We start from the raw sequence: 23815 nt of genomic DNA, 5'->3' as shown, positions 1-23815 counted from the left end.
TTTTAAGAGTTTTGTACATATTGTCATATTGCTTTCTCCAGAGGTGGTGTACCAACCAACTTATACTCCTGTCAGCAACTGATTATAGTATCCGTTTCGTGTTCTAGAACTGAGGCTGCTGGGATCACCTATGACCACGCTAATCAATTATCAACTGCTTAGGAATTAAATACGTAAAAACTAAAAATAGTTTGATAGTGTACGACAAAAAAATTGAGGTCAGAATTGAGTTGAACGTGTTATATGATGTATTAGCTCGGTGACTTTGGGAAACAACTGCTTTGAGTCTCAGATTACCTCACTTGTAAAATAGGGATATTAACTGCCTCAGTGGGATACAATTAAATAGCAAAATATGTGGAAAGCACTCAGTGGATGCTAGTTTTCATTCTTCTTTTAACAAACGTTTGATGAGTGCTTATGATAAGGCAGGGATTACATAAAACATTCATGAGGGATACAGAGAAATAGTGGTTCCTACCTATTGGGGAGGGGAGATAGACCTGGTAACAAGTAAGTGCGGTATACTTTTGTGCGATGTGTACAGAGAGGCTGAGGTGGGTTTTCAAGGAAAGCAGAAACAATTTGCTTGTGTAGGTAATACGGAAGGACTATCCAGAAGAGGTGACACAACAGCTGTATCTTGAAAAAGCAGACAGTGGTTTACCAAGTGGATAGAGACCAAAGGCAAAGCAGGAAGAGAGAACTGAGTGTACAAAGACATTGAGACAGGAAGGAGAATACAAGAACACTTTCTGGATTAAAAAAAGGAACTGATTTTCATCATACATGTATAAGAAGGGATTTCAAGGTAGTTTTGTAGAATGGAGCATTATATTGAATCTGCAAGTGCATGATACTATTTACTAGGATTCAGTAGAGAATTATAAATACAGAATATGGAATAATATACTAGCCTTGAAAAAGTATAAAATAGCAAAAAAAATATAGTGGTCTTGATGACATTAGAAATGGAATATTTGAACAATAAGGTATTTTTCGTGCCATCAAGGGAGTAGGGTATAGGGTTATTCCCAGGCACACAACTGTGAAAACAAATGATAATGTGGGCCGAGCGGGGTGGCTCATGCCTGTAGTCCCAGCACTCTGGGAGGCTGAGGTGGGTGGATCCCCTGAGGTCAGGAGTTCGAGACCAGCCTGGCCAACATGGTGAAACCCCGTCTCTACTAAAAATACAAAAATTAGCCGGGCGTGGTGGCAGGCGCCTGTAATCCCAGCTACTTGGGAAGCTGAGGAAGGAGAATCGCTTGAACCCGGGAGGTGGAGGTTGCAGTGAGCTGAGGTTGTGCCATTGCACTCCAGCCTGGATAACAAGAGTGAGACTTTGCCTCAAAAAAAAAAAAAAAAAAGATAATGTGTCCCACTGGGGTTAGCTCTGTTACAATCACAGAATTATAGAGCCTGTAGAAAGATCTGCATATCTTTAGAAACTTAATGCACCTTAGAATTTCCATGCCTGGACTAGGAGACCTTGTGTAGAGGAGGTTTTTTGCTGGAGATGAGGACCAACATGTGAGGGTAGAGAGAGCTTTTCTCTTTCGGGGCAACATTCTTCGCAGGCCACCTGGGCCTCCCAATGAAGATAGTGTGTTCAGGGAATTGTAGAGTGGAGTGTGGTTCAGTAGGACCGTAGCATAGAATGGGTAAGTGACAGTAGCAAGAGCTGTGAGATGTGACTTTTGTTTTGAGATAGACATCCTTCAGAATAATTGAGAGTATTATTGGTGGAAGATTAGAACTCTTACTTTGGTAAGCATTTAAAAATAACAGCAATAAAAACTGTAGTCACAATTTGTTTTGAGTTTAAGCTCAGGTATAGGCAGAAGGAGAGTATTTGAGTATTGATCTACAAGCAATTTCTTAGGAGGTCAAGGAAGGAGGATTGCTTGAGCCCATGAGTTCAAGACCAGCAGACTTGCCTGGGCAATATAGGGAGACCTCGCCTCTTCAGAAAATTTTAAAAGTAGCTGAGTGCGGTGGTGGTGTGTGCCTGTAGTCCCAGCAGCTCGGGAAGCTGAGGAGGGAAGATTACTTGAGCCAGGGGAGCAGAGGTTACAGTGAGCCAAAATTATGCCGCTGCACTCCAGCCTGGGTGATAGAGTAAGTCCCTGTCTCAAAAAATAAATAAATAAAAAGCAATTTCACATGAACTTTTTTTTTGAGACGGAGTCTTGCTCTGTCACCCAGGCTGGAGTGCAGTGGCCCGATCTCGGCTCACTGCAAGCTCCGCCTCCTGGGTTTACGCCATTCTCCTGCCTCAGCCTCCCGAGTAGCTGGGACTACAGGCGCCTGCCACCTCGCCCGGCTAGTTTTTTGTATTTTTAGTAGAGACGGGGTTTCACCGTGTTAGCCAGGATGGTCTCGATCTCCTGACCTCGTGATCCGCCCGCCTCGACCTCCCAAAGTGCTGGGATTACAGACTTAAGCCACCGCGCCCGGCCCACGTGAACTTTTTTAAGGGTCACAGTGCCTAGAGCTTAACTGAATTGTCCAATGCATTTGTATTTCTTGTAGGTGCTGCTTATGCTCATGCAGAAGAGAGTATCCAGAAATTGGTGGAGCAATATAAACTGCCATTTTTGCCCACCCCTATGGGGAAGGGTGTTGTCCCTGACAACCATCCATACTGTGTAGGTGCAGCCAGATCCAGGTGTGTGGCGTTCCAGATTTTAAATACAATGGCTTGGTAGATTTTAGGCTAATTTAAATTATTTTGTGATCTTCATCTAGGATGGAGTTCTGAAAGAATCGTGGAATTTTAAGCATACCTGTTTATTTTTGGACTATCTTCTGGCTTTCCTGGTTTCATATGAGAAATCTGCAGTTATTCAAATTATTGTTGCTCTGTATGTAATAGGTTGTTTTTCCATGGCTGCTCCCGATATTTTCTTTTATCTTTAGTTTCCAGCAGTTTAATTATGATGTGTCTGTACATGGTTTATTTTAATTTAGCCTGTTTGGGATTCTCAAGTCTTGAATCTGAAAATTTATTTCTTTCTCTAAATTTGTCTTTCTCTAGATTTGGAAAGTTTTCATCATTCTTTCTTCAAATATTGTTTTCTATGTCAACCTTCATCCATTTTGATATTGTCTGATATGTCCCTGAGTATCTATTCATTTCTTTTTAATTCTTTTATTTTATATTTTGTTTCTCTGCTCAGATCTTCTATTTTCACATTTCTTTCAAGAATATTTTTCTATACTTCATGATGGAGTAAGTTACAATAGTTTCTGCAGTCTTTGTTTATTAATTCCAACATCTGAGTCATCTCAGATTGGCATCTATTCATTATCTTTTATTTTGAGAGTTGATCACATTTTTCTGGCTCTTTTTGTACTGAGTAATTTTGGATTGTATCCTGGATTTTTGAATATTATATTTTGAGATTCTGGGTCATCTTAAAATCCTCTGTAAAATGTTGATTTTTGTTGGTTTCTCTTAGCAATCAATCAACATGATTAGATTAGCTTGACTACAAATTAAAGTGTGAACTTGCCATAAGTAAGTAGTTCCAGGGTCACGTAAGTTTCAGAGCCTTTGCTGTGTTGTTTTCAGGCTGTCTGCACATGCTCAGCTCAGGGGTTAGCCCCAGACATGTACTGGTTCATACCCAAATTAGAGATTTATTTTCTCTCCTCTGTAGGCTCCCCACCCCCACTCTCCCATTCTCAGGTGCCCCTTTTCCTGGCTCTTGCTGCTCCCTTACAGTATCACATAACTAAAGCTGCCCTCTGAACAAGCTGCAGAAGAAAAAAATAATAGGGATTGTCCCCATGCTCTTCAGACCACAGGGACCCTTTTTTCCAATCCCTCTTGCCTGAGAGATGACGTTTCTCTTGGAATTTCAGCTGCTTGGGAGCCACCACAGTGCAGCTCTGCAGTAGGGCTGCCCTCAGAGCAGAGCCGGGAGATAAAGAAAAAAAGAAGAAAAATCTGACCATTTTCCCCTAGACTGTCCAGCTTGCAGTGGCCCTTTTCCTGATCCTTTGGCCAAAAAAACAGTTTCTTTGCGAGTTTTCGCTGCTTGCAGTTCTGCAACTAGGGCTGTCTTTGAGTGAAAGCCAGGAGACAAAACACGGGGGAGAAATACCTTGGAAACTCACCCTCTGTGTGGGTTGCTTCTTCAGACTTACCCAATCTTGGCTGGCATTGGAAGCTTCCTCTTTTTAGATTTTTAAGACATGCTTTTTAATGTACTATAACTTTTTTCTTTTTAATTTCTTGAAATGTCTTTATCATGAAATATTCTAACTATACACACAGGAAGAGAGAATAATGTAACGAACACTTACATAACCACCACTCAGTGTCAACATAAAAAGTACAGACAGATGAATCTCTAAGTAAAAAAGGTTTCATTTGGGAATAATATATAATAAGTAGGATTGCATCAGTTATTAACATTATTTTATATTGCTTTAGGGTTTTTGGGTTTTTTGGAGAGGGGGTCTTGCTCTGTTGCCCAGACTGGAGTGTAGTGGCGCAATCACACCTGATTGCAACCTCTGCCTACTGGGCTAAAGCAATCCTCCCAGCTCAGCCTCCCAAGTATTAATAGCTGGAACTACAGGCGTGTGCCATTACAACCTGGATAATTTTTGTATTTTTTGTACAAACGAGGTTTCACCATGTTGCCCATGCTGGTCTTGATCTCCTGGGCTCAAGGAATCCACCCATCTAAGCCTCCCAAAGCGCTGGGATTACGGGCATGAGCCACCATGCCTGGCCTAGGGTTGTTTTGTTTTTCTTTTTAGGAAGCAAAAAATTATGGATTCGTTTGCAGTCCCCTAAATATCTTTTTTGATCCCATTTTTTCCTTCCCTTTCCATAGTTTATTATTGTCACGTATTTGGTGTTCTTCATATTTTCATTCATGGGTTAAAATTAATTCTGAAGGTTTTTAATTTTTATTTTGTAGAGACAGGGCCTCACTGTGTTCCCCAGCCTGTACTCAGACCCCTAGGCTCAAGTGATCCTTCCACCTTGGCCTCCCAAAGTGCTGGGAATACAGGCGTGAACACTTGGCTTCTGAGGGCTTTGTAAATGTAATATTTGCTGCTAGGTCTTTAATTGTTCCTCACTTAATGCTACCTTAATATATCATCTTTTTATTTATATTACTATATACAGTAACCAAGTTAATTCTTACACTGTTAATTTTTTTTATACTTAGGTTAAAATGAAGTTTATCTTCAATCTAGCCAGATTTTAAGAGGATAATATTAATGACATTGCCAGTGTAAAAAAGGTTGCAAGGGGCTATAAATAATCAAATCAATGATTTCAAGAGTTTTAGAGTATCAGTAAGCAAGTCTGTCCTGCTGATTGCAGTTATCTGTTTGTTAAATTGGGTCTCATAGGACTATTACAATATTGAAGATGATTTTTGAGTATGTACTTAATTTTTGAGTATACAATTTCTGCGAAAAATTGCATTTATCACCGAAGAAGACAAAAGCAGTAAATACAGATCCTGTATGGCAAAAGACAAGAAAAATGGGAACTAGATAAAAGACGCAGAAAAATGAGAAGTGAAAAGCAAAACAAAACCCACAGCGATGATGATGATAAACTCTCCTGGAAAAAGGCAGATATTCAGATTACATTAGTAATAACAGCAACTATATGTGTTATAAGAGCCACATCTGAAACATAATGATACAGCTTTAAAACAAGACTGGGCAAAGATAAGTGAAGTAAAGAAAAAGCAAGCAAGGGTGGTTGTGTTATGAAAGTAAAAATCATTAAAAGATTAGAAGTTATATTGACAAAAGTATTAAAATAAATAAAACTTAGAAATCTAGTTGATACAATATTTTAGAAAGCAATTCTGGAATATGGATCAATAGTCTTAAAAATACTTCTTTCTAGGGACCAACGTGAAGAGTGCATTAAGACTTAAGTATGAAGATGTGCAACCCAGCACTATTAATAACAGAATATCCAGAAATTGAGAAAACATTAAATAAATTTTGGTATATGTGTTCAGCAAAATATGTAGACTTTAAAAGTTGTATTTAAGAACTTAATGACAAAGGAAAACTTTTTTTTTTTTTTTTGAGACATAGTCTCGCTCTGTCGCTAGGCTGGAGTGCAGTGGCGTGATCTCGGCTCACTGCAACCTCTGCCTCTTGGGTTCAAGCGATTCTTCTGCCTCAGCCTCCCAAGTAGCTGGGACTACAGGTGCACACCACCAAGCACGGCTAATTTTTGTATTTTTAGTATAGACTGGGTTTCACCATGTTGGCCAGGGTAGTCGCCATCTGTTGACCTCGTGATCTGCCTATCTTGGCCTCCCAAAGTGTTGGGATTGCAGGCGTGAGCCACTGCACCAGGCCAGGAAAACATTTATGTAAGCAAAAGTATATGAGACAGCCAGGCACAGTGGTTTATGCCTGTAATCCAAACAATTTGGGAGGCCAACGCGGGTGAATCGCTTGAGCCCAGGAGTTCGAGACCAGTCTACAAAAAATTAAAAATAGCCAGGTGCAGTGGCACGTGCCTGTAGTCCCAACTGCTCAGGAGGCTGAGGTAGGAGGATTGCTTAAGCCTGAGAGGTAGAGAATGCAGTGAGCCATGATTGCACCACTACATTTCAGCCCAGGCAAAAGAGAGAGACCGTGTCTCAAAACAAAACAAAAAAAAGTGTATGAGACAGTATTATAGTATATAAAGTCAACTATGTAAAAATATATTTGCATACAAAAAAAGAGTGGATGAAAATATGCCAGGATATTCATAATAGTTTATAAGTTGAAAGTATTATGGGGTGATTTTGTTTTTAGCCTTATACTTTTTCTGTTTTTTTCTGGATTGTCTACAGTGGACTTGTACTAATTTTTCTAATTATAAAAAAGTAATAAAAGTATAGATACAGCTTATGGTAATTTTTTAAACTTAATTTATATTTTAGATAACTATTTATATAGAATGGTTTTATAAATTATTTTAGCTTGAAAGATCAAATATACCCTAGAAGCTGATTCTGAAGTCTGATGTAAGCTCCAAACGATTTAGACTTTTCAAATACTTTAGAGATAAATTTTAGAATGATTCAAATAAGAAATATAGTTATACTTTTATATCAATTTTTTTAATAGGGCTTTGCAATTTGCTGATGTAATTGTGTTATTTGGTGCCAGACTAAATTGGATTTTACATTTTGGACTGCCTCCAAGATACCAGCCAGATGTGAAGTTTATCCAGGTACTTAGGAGGAACTTAAAATCAGAAATGTCTGTGTTCATTGTTCTCCCTATCAGCCATAATCAGCTCTGTTTTCTTCTTGATTTCTATTAAAAAAACTGTTCTCTTTTTACGTAAGTAGAATTTTATAAATTGTCTAACATAATTACAGGTACCAAAATAAGCTTCCTTTTCTAGCCTGTGAAACATAATGGGCCGCTTTACTTCTAGCCAGAAAACCTTTCAAAATTAACTTTCAAACAGTTAAAAAAGCATAATTTGTCTTTTCTTCACAATTCAAGTATATTTAAAGGTAGAGAAAAGAGACTGTAGGATGGTAGACTAGAACAAAACATTCGGCCTTGTTAGGGAGTGAGGTTTTCTTTCAGATGCCAAAACTTTTACCTTTCCAATGGGAATTTCTAAATGACACTGTTTTATATGTCATTAAACAGTATCCGGAATGTATTCCGACCTGTCTTTGATGATTCTTCTATCGTTATGACCCACCTTATAAGCCAGTTTCTTTACTGATGTGGAAAATACTACCTGCATAGTGGCATGCAAACCTTTTTGCTCTACACTGATTGGCCCCATTTTGCTTGATGTTTTTGCTTGGTGGTTGTTTTTGAGACAGCATCTTGCTCTGTCACCCAGGCAGGAGTGCAGTGGCATGATAATGGCTCACTTCAACCTCAATCTCTCGAGCTCAAGTGATCCTCCCACCTCAGCTTCCTGACATGCTGGGACTATAGACGCGTACAACAATGCCTGGCTAATTTTTATTTTTTTGTAAAGACACAGTCTCACCGTGTTGCCTAGGCTGGTCTCAAACTCCTGACCTCGAGCAATTCTTTACCTCAGTCTTCCAAAATCCTGAAGTACAGACTTGAGCCATTGTGCTTGGGTTATTTTAATGTTTGATGAGCCAGCTACAGTTGCCCTTTTCCCAGTCTACCTTTTGCTACTTAAGGAGTCAACGTCTAATTGCTCCTTTCCCAGCTGAACGCATTGAGAACTAAAACCGCAGACAAGCAAGACTGAGTTAACTGGAAGATACTGATACCTCTTGATTACCCCTCTTGATTATAGAATAAGATACATCCTCTTTGGGGTGGCTACATTATTCCTCTTTGCAGAAGCCATTTTCGTTTGTCCATGGCTATCCAGACATGGAACTTCTGAGTAAATGGAGAAGTAATCACGCCATGTTCTTGGAGTGATTCTCTAAATGTGATTCCCTGGGCCAGCTACATCAGCACCACCTGTGAAACCTGTTAGAAAAGCACATTTCTGGACCCTACCCCAGACTTATTAAAATAAAAAACTCTGAGGTAGACTCCTACAGTCTATGGTTTATCAAGCCCAGAATACACCAGGTGACTCTGATATATGCTCAAATTTGAGAACCCACACTCTAGATAGGAATTCCAAGTGTGATTCAATAAAACTTACTGATTAGATGCAAAACCATAATTGATCAGGTCAAATGCATTCGCTATGGGTATAATGAAGCAATACCAAAATTCCGTAGAGTAGATTTTTAAATGAGGCTCTCTATACTAGCTATGATACTAATATAGTTCTATGGACTTTTACTTTTTTTATTAAGGAACTTCGAAATATCAAATCTTCTTTATCATGTGTTCTATATACACAGTTCATTTATTCAGTCTTAATTGATTTCTGACATATTTTTCAGAATAAACATGGATTGTTCTTTAGCCTTGTCTCTTTTTTAGGTTGATATCTGTGCAGAAGAATTGGGTAATAATGTGAAGCCGGCTGTTACTTTACTAGGAGACATAAATGCTGTCACTAAGCAGGTGAGAACTTTTGTTTTAGTTTGTGTGGAATGCTCTTTAGGGAATAGTCAATTCTTGAAAATGTTTTAATCTTGATTCACTTGGTAACAGGTCTACTATTCATATCTGTTTTAAACAAAATGTGTGGTCGAAAACTGTTCTTAAATACAACTTTGGAACTTGATAAGTCCAACTTCTGGTACATAGCTCATTTTTATGTAAGTTAAGCATTTTTGGAAGGTGATCGAAAATGTAACATCTTTCAGTAGGCAAACCGTAATTTACTAACTAGGATCCAGCTATCTGAAAAAGTATACCTTCCAAAGGAACTGAACTTACTGCCAAGAAATGGCTTAGCACTGGAAAAGTCTAACAGTATTTTTTTAGGTAAAAAAGAGCTTTTTACTCTTTAATCAGTGACTTTTCAGGTTCTTATTATTTGTACGTAGTTTGTACACGTCACTGTGACAGGAGATAAAATATAGACACATTTATCACTTGATTTTGGATGATACAATTTGGTATTGTTGTCACGATTACACAATATAGGATGTAATCCCGAATCACATATTAAATCACTCTGGAGCAAATGGTCTGTATCATAGAAGTCCATGGTTATTTTTTGGTTTTCCTATAAGAGTTCTGTGGAAGGAGTGATTTTCCTTCTAGTGTCAAAGACCAAGGGGGGTCTCAGAGCCCCTGCTTGAGGTGTGGAGGAGGTAACAGCACTCCAGTCTGTCCTAAGGGCATTCCAGCATCTAGCAGAAACCCACACTGACCCAAACAGAAGCCTTCCATGTTATCCATTGATATTCTATCAGGTGTTTACTAACTAGAGGAAAAAAAGAGTCTGAGTAATATGAAGAGTAGTATGGCCATACTGTCTTCCTTAAGAAGATATTTCCATGTTAATATGATTTAAATTTATTTTTTTAAAGCAGACTGGGCACGGTGGCTCATCCCTGTAATCCCAGCACTTTGGGAGGCCAAGACAGGTAGATCACCTGAGGTTAGGAGTTTGAGACCAGCCTGGCCAACATGGTGAAACTCCGTCTCTACTGAAAATACAAAAATTAGTCGAGTGTGGTGGCAGGCACCTGTAGTCCCAGGAGGTTGAGGCAGAAGAATCGCTTGAACCTGGGAGGTGGAGGTTGCAGTGAGCTGAGACTGCACCACTGTACTCCAGCCTCAGTGACAGAATGAGACTTCATTTCAAAAAAAAAAGGCAAAGAAAAAGTTTATATGGTTTTGTGTGTGTGTGTGTGTGTGTTTTTTTTTTAAGCTTTTAGAGGAACTTGATAAAACACCATGGCAGTATCCTCCAGAGAGCAAGTGGTGGAAAACTCTGAGAGAAAAAATGAAGAGCAATGAAGCTGCATCCAAGGTAAAATGGGACCTACTGAAGCTCAAGAACAGGTCAGGCTCATGATTCAGTTACTTCTGCCGTAATGTGACATGTGCATTCCTAAAAGTCACCTTGTTGTGCAAAATTGTGCAATAAAAACCCCAGGGCTCATGGAAAAAGGGGTGTAGTGGCACAATTCTCAAAAACTTTGTGTAACATAAAAATAAGATAAGAGCCTAATGTTTTAAACATGTTAAATGGTTAAGAAATATATGCCAATGAATATAGCATTTTACTTTGAAAAAGACCTGAAGTTTCTGAAAGGTTGTAGCTTGTGAGTTACTGTGAGCTGGTGGAAGGAAGGTGATCAGACGTCAGATGGAAAGTGATAATAGTAGAAGTGGATGGGTGTGTTTTCAGTTTGATGTTGGCATAGAACATCACATTTAAACACCTGTAATCTGAGTGCTTTAGGAGGCCAAGGCAGTAAGATCAGTTGAGGCCTGGAGTTTGAGACCAACCTGGGTATAGCAAGACCTTGTCTCTACAAAAAAAAAAAAAATTAGCCAGATGTGGTGGGACACACCTGTTGTCCTGTCTCCTCAGGAGGCTGATATTGGAGGATTGCTTGAGTCTAGGAGTTGAGGTGGCAGTGCAGTAGATCATGCCACTGCACTCAAGCCTGGGTGGCAGAGTGAGACCCTGTCTCTAAAGGAAAAATTAACTATTAAGTGATTTTTTTTTTTTTTGGGAATCCTTAAATTTTGGGATGTTTGAGATGTTTTTCTGCTTTTAAGATTTAAGTCCTTCAGGGCGTGCTATTATAATAGCTGTTTCATAAAAATTGAAATTTTGATCCAATGTATAGCCTTCTTTTCTATTTAACTTTTGTATCACTGCTGGAAATTTTTTTGCGGCTCTCTCATTTGCACTCTTGGCTTTGCCTGGTAGCTAAGGTTTTGGAAATTGTAGTGATGCTAGAAACCATCAAACTGTCTACTACTAGCACTGAAATGAGTCAGTGCTGTAGGATTTGGCAATTTACAGTAAAGTCTGTGTGTGTGTATGTACATGCACCTGTGTGCATGTGTGTGTGTGCATGTGTGTGTGTATTGTGCTTTCCCTATGTGAGAAAGGTGATTTTTAAAAATTGTTTTGTGTATTTCTATGTATCTTTGTTCAACTGGGTGCAGATTTCTGGTAGAATCATGCATAAGCAAATATAAAATTTGAGTTATGCTCACTTGGTTCCCTAATATATCAATTGTCTTAGAATAAATTCACGTTTTTGCATCAAGCATTATAGCAGAATTGATTATGCATGAATCTATCTTACATTGGAATTTTTTTTTTTTTTTTTTTGAGATGGGGTCTTGCTCTGTCACCAGGCTGGAGTGCAATGGCCTGATCTCAGCTCACTGCAACCTCCGCCTCCCGGGTTCAAGTGATTCTCCTGCCTCAGCCCCCCAAGTAGCTGGGATTACAGATACATACTACCATGCCCAGCTAGTTTTTGTATTTTTAGTATAGACGGGTTTCACGATGTTGGCCAGGATGGTCTCCATCTCTTGACCTCATGTTCCCCCTACCCAGCTTGCCAAAGTGCTGGGATTATAGGCATGAGCCACTGTGCCTGGCCTACATTGGAATTTTAATCAATGATTGTTTCTATCCGGAGCCAGTCTCATTTTTTTTTTTTTTCCTGAGATGGAGTTTCACTCTTGTTGCCCAGGCTAGAGTGCAGTGGCGTGATCTCAGCTCACTGCAACCTCTGCCTTCCAGTTTCAAGTGATTCTCCTGCTTCAGCCTCCTGAGTAGCTGGGATTACAGGTACCTGGCACCACGTCCGGCTAATTTTTTTTTTTTTCTTTTTTGAGATGGAGTCTTGCTTTTGTTGCCCAGGCTGGAGTACAGTGGCGCGATCTTGGCTCACTGCAACCTCTGCCTCCTGGGTTCGTGTGATTCTCCGGCCTCAGCCTCCCAAGTAACTGGATTACAGGCATGCGCCACCATGCCTGGCTAATTTTGTATGTTTAGTAGAGGTGGAGCTTCTCCATGTTGGTCAGGCTGGTCTCAAACTCTCGACCTCAGGTGATCTGCCCACCTCAGCCTCCCAAAGTGCTGGGATTATAGGTGTGAGCCACCACACCCAGGCAATTTTTGTATTTTTTTTTTTTAGTAGAGACGGGGTTTCACCATGTTGGCCAGGATGGTCTTGAACTCCTAACATCGTGATCCACCCGCCTCAGCCTCCCAAAGTGCTGGGATTACAGGCGTGAGCCACTGCGCCCAGCCACCAGTCTCAATTTTATTTCCTGAGTCGTATCATGACTAATCTTTTCTTTCACATAGGAATGATATTGGTTTAAGATAGAAGGGACTTGCCTCTCTTCCTTGGTGCCAGAGTATAGGAGGGTCCCTCATTTATCATGGGTATAATGTCCAGCAGAACAAAGTAGCATAAGTGAAGAGGCAGTGCCGGGACCAGATGGGACTGTTGCTGCTAAAACTCTCTATGGCTTTCTCTCAGCCCTAAAAGGCATGTGGCTAAACAAAGGCATTTACTTTGCTGTTTTTCTCTCCATTCAGGGACTCTTTAGAATAGTGGGGGTAACGTATCTCCTTTACTCTCAAGTGTGTTGGGGGAAAAACTAGATTTTCAGATTGTGTTCTAAAATCGTGACATTTTAAGTTTAGGGTCATATTTCAGATGAAAATATTCTGAAATAAATTTTACTTTTTCTAAGGCACCATTTTCCTAAGAGTGCTCAAATAAGAATGTTTAGTTTTATATAACCCAGTGCTTCCCAGCTCTCTTTACTATAGGACTTCTTAGAGTCTTTAATACACTCCTGTGCATTGCACATCTCCAAGAGGAGGGATATTCCCAAGCTTATTTAATTGTGTTCCAAACTGGGACTGTGGGACACATGTCCCCCAGGGCTGTTCACAGGTCAGCCAGCTTCTCAGAGTGGCCATTTTATAGCCATTTGGGAACCTTGTAGCTTTTGTAGTTGTTGCATATTTCCAAATAAGTTTGATAATAGCTTATTAACATTGGTTATTTTCATTGTATCCCAATTTAATTTGATTACATTCCCATCTACTTTTCAGGAACTAGCTTCCAAAAAATCTCTGCCTATGAATTATTACACAGTATTCTACCATGTTCAAGAGCAACTACCTAGAGACTGTTTTGTGGTAAGCGAAGGAGCAAATACTATGGACATTGGACGGACTGTGCTTCAGAACTACCTTCCTCGCCACAGGTAAGACTTCTAAAGAAGAAAGAAGTCGTAATTCATTATGATGTGTTTAATATGAAACTACAATAGTGCAGATTAAGAAGACATTTGAGAATTAATACATGTTCAGTATGTAAGGGCATATTTCATAAAAGTATTGTTAGGTGAGGTTTTGTACAGTTTTTATGCTTGATGTGTTCTTGGTATCTTGTGATAATTATTTACTTAGTGTTATAGGAATATGTTTATAGTCTCCCAAGCAAACATGAGTGGCTTTTTTCTGTCCTTGACAAAGTAGTTCCTAACAGTCTAAGGATTTTATATTGAAGAAAGAGAATGTTTTTATGGTTCTTTATTTTTCTTTTTTTTTTTTTTTTTTTTTGAGACGGAGTCTCGCTCTGTCGCCCGGGCTGGAGTGCAGTGGCCGGATCTCAGCTCACTGCAAGCTCCGCCTCCCGGGTTCCCGCCATTCTCCTGCCTCAGCCTCCCGAGTAGCTGGGACTACAGGCGCCCGCCACCTCGCCCGGCTAATTTTTTTTTATTTTTTAGTAGAGACGGGGTTTCACCGTGTTAGCCAGGATGGTCTCGATCTCCTGACCTCGTGATCCGCCCGTCTCGGCCTCCCAAAGTGCTGGGATTACAGGCTTGAGCCACCGCGCCCGGCCGGTTCTTTATTTTTCCATCAACCATGTAAATAGGACTAGAAGGTTTGTGCCAACCCCATCCTCTATGACATGCCCCAGAGGGTTTCATTTTAGCTTTGTTCTCCAACAGGCTTGATGCTGGTACTTTCGGAACAATGGGAGTTGGTTTAGGATTTGCTATTGCAGCTGCCATGGTGGCTAAAGATAGAAGCCCTGGGCAACGGGTCATCTGTGTGGAAGGAGACAGTGCATTTGGGTTTTCTGGCATGGAGGTGGAAACCATCTGCAGGTAAAACATCATCCTGAATCAGAGCATTTGATTCTCTAGAATATGAAAAATGACACAGTCATCTGACAAATACTTACCAGGTGTTCACCAGCTGCCCTGTGAATAGCACTGTGCTCTGTCCTGAGGATGCTAGTGGCAGTAACCCACGGTCTTTCTCTTCCAGAACAGTATCTTTCTGGCCTCCTCACTGCGTGGTAAAAACCTATAAAACTGTGGGGAGTGGTTTTGAGGTCACTGAGAAAAAAATGTTGGGGACTGAAAGAAGCTTGTTTCCTATGGGAAATAGCGAGTGTGGTGGTTAAGGGCATGGCTTCTGCCAGGTGCCTTGGCTCACACCTGTAATCCCAGCCCTTTGGGAAGCCAAAGCAGGCAGATCACTTTAGGTCAGGAGTTCAAGACCAGCCTGGCCAGCATGGTGAAACCCCATCTCTACTAAATATACAAAAAAAAAAAAAAAAAAAAATTAGCCAGATGTGGTGAAGCATGCCTGTAATCCCAGCTATTCAGGAAGCTGAGGCAGAAGAATTGCTTGAACTGGGAGGTGGAGGTTGCAGTGAGCTGAAGTCGCACCACTGCACTCCAGCCTGGGCAACAGAGTGAGACCCCGTCTCAATGTGGGACAAATGGCCTGGATTTAAAAACTGGTTCTATCAAGTCAGAGCCACGTGACTTTAAGTCACTTAACCAAGGTTGGGCATGGTAGCTTACACCTGTAATCCCAACACTTTGGGTGGCCGAGGTGGGCAGATCACCTGAGGTCAAGAGTTAGAGACCAGTCTGGCCAACCTGGTGAAACCCTGTCTGTACTAAAAATACAAAAAAGAGCCAGGTGTGGTGGTACATGCCTATAGTCCCAGCTATTTGGGGGGCTGAGGCAGGAGAATTGCTTGAACCTGGGAGGCGTAGGTTGCAGTGAGCCAAGATCGCACCACTGTACTCCAGCCTGGGCGACAGAGCAAGACTCTGTCTCAAACAAACAAACAAAAAAGTCACTTAACCAAGCCTTAGTCTCATCTCTTCTAAAGTAGGAATAGTATCCTTTAGGCAGAAATTCCTTGAAAAAAAAAAAGTAGGATTAGTCATAGTTCCTACCTTAGAAAGATGATTATGAGGAACAAATGAGATAATCCAAGCAATTTTTTTTTTTTCAAGATGGGGGTCTCGCTTTGTCACCCAGGCCGGAGTGGAATGGCGCAATTGCGGCTCACTGCAGCCTCAACCACTGAAGTTCAAGTGTTCGTGCTTCCTTAGCCTTCTGAGTAGCTGGGATCACAGGCATGCACCACCATGCTCAGCTAATTTTTTGTATTTTTTTTTGTAGAGACAGGGTTTTGCCATGTTGGCCACACTGGTCTCGCATTTGTAAGCTCAAGCAATCCACCCACCTTGGCCTCCCTAAGTGCTAGAATTACAGGTGTGAGCCACCGTGCTTGGCCCCAGCTAAACTCTGAGGTGATGCTCAGTGAACATGAGCCATTTGGATCATGTGTGTAGTTATGAGAATTCATGGAGAAACTCATGAATTGTAGATCCTAACTATAGAAGGATGGGGGTTTTATTTTTCCAGCTATATTTAAACTGTAGTAAAACGATTCTATTCTTAGCCAGGGCTCTTATTAGGGCTTTTGTGACTCATGTTTTTGGGCTGGCAAAGCTTTGGTAGATGAAATGTTCAAGATTTGGGAAGGTATAGTTGTCCCTCCATATCCATGGGGGATTGGTTCCAGGACCTTCCTCAAATACCAAAATCCAAGGATGCTCAAGTGAGTCCCTGATATAAAATGGTACAGTATTTGCAAATAACCTATGCATATCACCCCGTATATTTTTAATGATCTCTAGATTACCTTAAAATGCTGAATACAATATAAATGCTATATAAAAAATTGTTGTGCTGTATTGCTTAGGGAATAATGACAAGAACAAAGTCTATGTGTATTGAGTACAGACCCAAATTTTTTTTCCAAATATTTTTGACCTGCAGTTGGTTAAATCCACGGATGCAGAACTCAGATAATGAGGTCTGACTATATGTGTCTGTTAGAGTGTCTTTATTGACAACAAAGTGATATACATAAAAAAGATGACTTATGGGGAAGTCAGCCTTTTAGTGAATAATGATTCCTTTTGAGCATGGAGAGCAAATAATTACCATAGTCCTCTTATTTAACAGTATGCAGTTTAGTTTTGTTTTTACCACTTGCCCTTGGAAATTATGTTAGAAAATAAAACCTACATTCTTTTCAGTCAATAACATTTAATCAACCTTTTCTTTTTTGTCTTTGCTGTACTGTTTAGCACATTGTTAAATACGCCTTTTCTGTAACGATTACACCATGTAATGTGTTTCTGATTATGGGTGTGGTAGTTTGAGTGCAGATTGTGTGTGCTAGTCACTTGTGTATCTCCTACAGCATCTAGCAAGGGCTGGGTGTCTGTGGCGAGCTCAGTAAATAGAAAGGTACTTTTCAAACATTGTTCTTAGGAACCAACTAGAAGTGGTCCTTTAGAGAGTATTAAATAGGGAAGGTGTTCTTCGTATACCATTTAGACTTATGAAAACCTAGATTCAGAAAAGCTCAGTGATTTGTCTGAGGTTCATAGCTAATAGCTAAAGGACTATCAACTATTTTTTTTTTTTTTTTCCTGAGATGGAGTCACGCTCTGTCACCCAGGCTGGAGTGCAGTAGTGTGATCTCGGTTCACTGCAACCTCCACTTCCTGGGTTCAAGCGATTCTTCTGCCCCAGCCTCCCGAGTAGCTGGGACTACAGGCCCGTGCTACCATGCCCAGCTAATCTTTGTATTTTTAGTAGAGACGGGGTTTCACCATATTGGCCAGGCTCATCTTGAACTCCTGACCTTGTGATCTGCCTGCCTCAGCCTCCCAAAGTGCTGGGATTACAGGCGTGAGCCACCACGCCCAGCCAGGACTAACAACTCTTAATCTTGCAATCTTTCTGCCTTTCCATGATGTTTCTGTTAATGATTTGATATTCTTTCTTAGGATAATAAATGCTTGACTTTTAGTCTTCCTCTAATATCACAAAAAGCTTATAGAAAACTATTCATTTTTAAGTTAAAATTTCAGCCCAAAGAAAAGAAATTACTTTAGAATGAAGAATGATTTCCTTCATATTTTACTCTCACTTTAGGTACAACTTGCCAATCATACTCTTGGTAGTGAATAACAATGGAATTTACCAAGGTTTTGATACCGATACTTGGAAAGAAATGTTAAAATTCCAAGATGCTGCTTCAGTGTAAGTAACCAAGACCAATGTCTATTTACTTCCTCTCACCCGTTTTAATCTCTTAAAAAGTCTTCTATATTGGCAATAGTGTGCCTACATGGTATGAGTATTGTCTGTTTTGATTGTCAGCCCTTCTAAAGAGCAGGAATCCTGTCTTAGTTCCTCTTTTCACAAATATCCATGATTAGGTGCTTCAATAAATAGTTTATAATCAGGGAACAGCTGAAGACTCAGATAAATGAGTGTGATGTCTGAGCCTTGTTAATGAAAAGGCTTATTGCAAAATGCTGCCAGGACTGGGAGCAATAGTAGGACCATGTAGAAACACCATGTAGAAATGTGGATGTGGGCCGGGCGCGGTGGCTCAAGCCTGTAATCCCAGCACTTTGGGAGGCCGAGACGGGTGGATCACGAGGTCAGGAGATCGAGACCATCCTGGCTAACACGGTGAAACCCCGTCTCTACTAAAAAAAATACAAAAAACTAGCCGGGCGAGGTGGCGGGCGCCTGTAGTCCCAGCTACTCGGGAGGCTGAGGCGGGAGAATGGCGTAAACCCGGGAGGCGGAGCTTGCAGTGAGCTGAGATCCGGCCACTATGCTCCAGCCTGGGGGACAGAGCGAGACTCCGTCTCAAAAAAAAAAAAAAAAAAAAGAAATGTGGATGTGTACATATTATGTATGTTCCAGAGGCCTACCTTCCTTTTACCACTTAGCTAAATCTTGATCATCTGATGGCAGAGCCAAATTAAGACGGTATTGTAGCTGGCCGTGGAATGTGAGATAGATGTGAATTTGTGAGCCAGCCTTGGGGTGGAACAGGATATGGGCGTGTCTATTTATGCCTCGCCAACTTTATTTGTTGTTTTCTTGTTATTTGTTGTTTTGCAGTAATCTTTTTTTTTTTTTTTTCATATTTTTCTTCTGGATTCATAATAGTTGGTAGTGTAGCCTGTACTGTCTAGTATAGTAGCCACTAGGCATGTTGCAACTGTTGCAATTTAGATTTAAATTACTTCAAATTAAACGAAGTTAAAAATTTAGTTCCTCAGTTTAGTCACGTTTCAAGTGCTCACAGCAACAGGTAGATAGTGGCTACTATTTTGGATCACACAGGTTTAAAACATTTCTATCATCACAGAAAGTTCTGTTGGACATTGCTTTATAGACAATTATAAACACAGGAAAAACTCAGTGTACTGGCATCTCAGCTTAAGTGTTGAAGTTAAAATCATGCCTTTCAGTTCAGCGTAAATTTTTTTAATGAAGTATTTCAGAGAATGACTTTTTGTGTTTTTTTCTACAAGGTTTAAGATTTAAATTTCATTGACTCATGACCTTGTTTTTCAGGGTCCCTCCAATGTGTTTGCTGCCAAATTCACATTATGAGCAAGTCATGACTGCATTTGGAGGAAAAGGGTATTTTGTACAAACACCAGAAGAACTCCAAAAGTCCCTGAGGCAGAGCCTAGCAGACACAGCTAAACCCTCTCTTATCAACATCATGATTGAGCCACAAGCCACACGGAAGACCCAGGTAAATACAGTTGCTAAGCAGAAAGCAAGAAATGCATCTGCTTCCCCTATCCCCCTCCAAAAAGCATCTGCCAAACAGAACACCCTCTGTCGTGCACAGAGGTCTTTCTAAACCTTTTCTGAGTTTGGCAGTTTCATTTATTTGTTCAGTGAATATTGAGCTATGTGTTAGGTGCTACGAATAGCATGGCGAGCCAAACCAGGCTCAGTCCTCACCCTCATGGAGCTTTTATGGTCTGGTAGGGGAGAGGGACAGTCTGGTAACCTCACAACTGAACACACTACAACAGAGTGAAGCAATTGCTTAGAAGGAAAAGAACCCAGTTCTAAGCAAACATACCACAAAGGAATCGATTTATGTTGGGGTTACAGGGAAGGCTTCTCAGGGGAGATGATTCTTAAACGGAGATCAGAAGGATAAGCAGAGACTAACTCGGCAAAGGGGAGAGGGAAGAGATGTGCAAAAGGCTCTGTAGCAAGAGGAAAGAGAAAGCATGGCAAGTCTGAGGAAGAGGGAGATGCAACTGTAATACGAGGATTTGTGCAGGTACATTCAAAATTAGTTACTTTGACCTCTAAAGTGAAACTACAGTGTTGATTATAGCACTAAAGTAAATGACAAAGTTCATAGCATGAACCTCTCCTATCCCAGATTAAGTTGCATTTCATACTTAATTTTCTACTGCCATCCTGGTTCTGCCACTTGCCTCCTCTTGTAACCTGTCATCCATGCGAACACTTTGCATATCAGGCACTGTTTTCAGAGCAGGTATTTTTTTCAAGTACTTTCTGTCTTGGTTCTTAAACATATGGGATCTCTTTCTTTTGTGAACAAAGCAGAGGATGAATGGGCAAACAGATACCTGGATAATCACTGAAATATAAATTAACTAATTTAGACACTAAAATATATAGAATTCTACTGAAATTCTATTTGTGTGAAAATAGATTTCAGCGACTTTGGCATTTACTTCCTAGCAGAGAGAGGAGACACTCAAGAAGCCTAGTGATGAGGAAGATAAATGCCGAAAAAGTAGGCCAGTAAGCTGAAGGGCAGGGGGCATTAGCAGGGATTTCTGTGGAGCAAGCAGGCAGACTGTTTTAAGGGAGGGTCAACAACTTTCAGAATCTGTCTTTACTCCTGCGGGTTTGTGGATTGTCTTCTCTTTTTAAGTTCTATTTAAAATGATTTATGCCAGTCAGACACTCAATAGACAGGCTTTTTCATCTCATGCCACTTTATGGATTTATAACGGGGTTTATACTTTCCAGTGACTGGGATGTTAGTTTGGTAACCAAAAACACCCTCCTCTGGGCATCAGGCCGTCAGAGCACTGGGGAAACTAAAGCCACTATAAGAAGCCTAATGAATACATATAATCTTGATAGCTGGGCCCAGTGGCTCATGCCTGTAATCCCAGCCCTTTGGGATGCCGAGGTGGGCGGATCACTTGAGGCCGGGAGTTTGAGACCTGCCTGGCCAACATGGTGTCTACTAAAAATGCAAAATACAAAAAATACAAAAATTAACTGGGCATGGTGGTGCATGTCTGTAATCCCGGCTACTCAGGAGGCAGAGGCACGAGAGTCGCTTGAACCCAGGAGGTGGAGGTTCCAGTGAGCTAAGATTGTGCCACTGCACTCCAACCTGGGTGACAGTGAGACTCTGTCTCAAAATCATCATCATCATAATCTTGAGACCTATGTTAATCACAGAAAAGCCCTAACAAATTCTCTGCCAGTGAGTTCGCGCTTCTATTGATTTGCTTCCAATGATCTGTTCTACAATTTCTCTATGAATTTTGTTTGGATATTGCCGGAGAAATATAAGTTCTCGTCTTCCTCTTTTATAATTCTATGAGGATTATCTTTATATTTCTTACATTTATCACTTTGAAATTATTTATTTTCATTCCAGTGGAATTTACATACATTATACTTTCCAAACTGTTGATTTTTGTCTGTCTGTCCCTCTGCCATTTGTCATTGATTCTCAGTGTAGGCTGGCCACTTTCTGCCTCAATATGGGAATGCCTGTATCTGTGTCTGTGTCCAGGCCGTATGTGTAGGATGGTGTTAGTTCTGGAAGAGGCTTCCGTGCACAGTTCTTCCTACTTTTGTTCTCAGACCCAGGAGCTCAGCCCTCTGTGGGCCTCCTTTATCTCCCTTCTCCTTCTGAGTGTACTTGTGGTTCTTTTAGACTATAGTTTTTGTGCTCTTATTACTGTTAATGGAAGAGGACCCAGAATGCCATTTTAGATTGTTTTATAGGACACAGCAGGAAGATTCACTAGTAGGTTTTAAGTCCTTTTTGGGAAAAGCACCAGAACAAAGACAAACCTCATTTTGCCACCATTGTGTAGGACTTTTAGGTTTTAGAACAAGTGAAACAATGAGGATATAATTTGAGACAATCATTTCTTTTTACTGAATGTTTGTTGTCTTCTTTTTCTAGGATTTTCATTGGCTGACCCGCTCTAATATGTAAATAAAGACGCCAGTTGGTGGTCTTGAGTTTTCTCTTTCTTGCAAGATGAAATTTTATTTTCCACAGCAAAATTACTCTACTGTTAAAATTGTGCAAAATAAAATAAACATTTTAAAATGACATTTTACAGTAAAGGAATTGATTAAAAACAGAAAAAGTTAGAAAAAGTAACAGAAAAAGTTATTCTGCCACAAAACTACTTACAGATGAATGGAGAGCTTTTATTAAATAATAGCGTTGTAACTGCCTAAATGTTGATTTACATATCAATATTCTTTTACTGCCATAGTCTGCATGTTTGTTCCCCAGAACCTCATATAGAAATTTGATCTCCAGTGGTGGAGGTAGGGCCTAATGGGAGGTGTTTGGGTCATGTGGATGGATCCCGCATGAAAGGTTTGGTGAGTTCTCAGGGTAATGAGCTATCCCTCTATTAGTTACCACTAGAGCTGGTTGTTAAAAGGAACCTAGCAGCCAGGCACAGTGACTCACGCCTATAATACCAGAATTTTGGGAAGTTGAGGTGGGCAGATCACCTGAGGTCGGGAGTTCGAGACCAGTCTGACCAACATGGAGAAACCCCATCTCTACTAAAAATACAAAATTAGCTGGGCATGGTGGTGCATGCCTGTAGTCCCAGCTACTCAGGAGGCTGAGGCAGGAGAATCACTTGAACCCAAGAGGTGGAGGTTGCGGTGAGCTGAGATTGTACCACTGCACTCCAGGGCAACAAGAGCGAAACTCTGTCTCAAAAAAAAAAAAAAAAAAAAGGAAAGGAACCCAGCAACCTTCCCTGCAGGGAACCTATCACCTTCCCCACCTCTCTCCTGCTTCCTCTCTCCTCATGTGGACTCTGCACACACTGGCTCCCCTTCACTTCTGCCATGAATGGAGGCAACCTGAGCCCTCACCACATGCCCAGTCTTGAACCTTCCAGCTATCAGAACTGTGAGCTAAATAGACCGCTTTGTAAAACAAGTTACTTAGCTTTAGTAAATATTCCTTTATAGCAACACTAAACAGACTAAGGCAGTTACCTATCTTTTAAGAATTGAAGAAAAAAGCTGTAAGAATTATCTAATGTAGACACATGTTCAATTAGTTGAGATACATAGGCTCTTTCTGCTTCCTATTTTATTTTTTGACTACTCAGTACCTAAGTGTCCCCAGTGATTAGTGGGGCTTGTCCTATATTTTATGAATTTGGTTGTTTTTTTTTTTTTTTTCCGGAAAGAATTTATTGAGCCAAAGGCAAAGTCACACCACATCCAAACTAATAATTTCAGGATATATTTGGACTAGCGACCTAAGTTCAAGCATACCACATTTAGACCAATGAAGTTAACAATATATAAAGAACTCAGACCGGAGGCAGTGGCTCACACCTGTAATCCTAGCACTTTGGGAGGCCAAGGCGGGTGGATCACTTGAGATCAGGAGTTCAAGACTAGCCTGGCCAACATGGTGAAACCCCATCTCTACTAAAAATAAAAAAATTAGCCCGGCGTGGTGGCACACTCCTGTAATCCCAGCTAGTCAGGGAGCTGAGGCTCGAGAATCACTTGAACCCGGGAGGCAGAGGCTGCAATGAACCAAGATCCCGCCACTGCTCTTGAGCCTGGGCAACAGACTTAGTGTGACTCCCTCTCAAAAAATAAATAAATAAATAAATAAAATAAAAAGAACTCTTATATATAAGAAAAATATTAAGGTGCCAGTAGAAAAATGGGCAGAGGGCATGAATGTACAATTCATAGAAAAAATATAAATGCTCAATGAAAGTATGAATATAAATAAATACGAATATGTAAGTTATATTGAAAATCCCTTTTTTCCCCCCGGCCTATCCACCTGGCAAAGAACTTTCTAAATTAATCTGAATTGTGGTGAAGTGGAAGTGAAAATGAGACCCCCACGCTGCTGATGGAAGTTGAAGTTGGTACATTTCCACAGAGTAATTCTAGCATTGCTTGTATTTTGAATCTTAAAAATGTTCATACCCTGTA

The 23815-nt window shown here is 40.5% G+C and overlaps 1 protein-coding gene across 4 annotated transcripts in view; it reads left to right on the top strand.

Moving 5' to 3' along the window:
• HACL1 (2-hydroxyacyl-CoA lyase 1) overlaps positions 1 to 21931 on the top strand; it is a 40472-nt gene extending 18541 nt beyond the window's left edge. For 3 of the 4 annotated variants that reach the window (XM_025374338.1, XM_025374348.1, XM_025374333.1), the window contains 9 exons: positions 2536 to 2671; positions 7123 to 7228; positions 8950 to 9033; positions 10295 to 10396; positions 13472 to 13626; positions 14377 to 14535; positions 17690 to 17797; positions 19136 to 19322; positions 21777 to 21931. In XM_025374338.1, coding sequence (XP_025230123.1) covers positions 2536 to 2671; positions 7123 to 7228; positions 8950 to 9033; positions 10295 to 10396; positions 13472 to 13626; positions 14377 to 14535; positions 17690 to 17797; positions 19136 to 19322; positions 21777 to 21809 — 1070 coding nt within the window. In that variant the 3' untranslated portion in view covers positions 21810 to 21931. The remainder of the gene's footprint in view (positions 1 to 2535; positions 2672 to 7122; positions 7229 to 8949; positions 9034 to 10294; positions 10397 to 13471; positions 13627 to 14376; positions 14536 to 17689; positions 17798 to 19135; positions 19323 to 21776) is intronic. The other variant, XM_025374342.1, reaches the window with a different exon arrangement.
• Positions 21932 to 23815: the final 1884 nt, after the last annotated feature.

Source organism: Theropithecus gelada, chromosome 2 (assembly GCF_003255815.1).
Source record: "Theropithecus gelada isolate Dixy chromosome 2, Tgel_1.0, whole genome shotgun sequence".
Lineage (NCBI taxonomy): Eukaryota > Metazoa > Chordata > Mammalia > Primates > Cercopithecidae > Theropithecus > Theropithecus gelada.
Note: the sequence above shows the minus strand (reverse complement) of the source record. Positions and strands in the feature narration are given on the sequence as shown.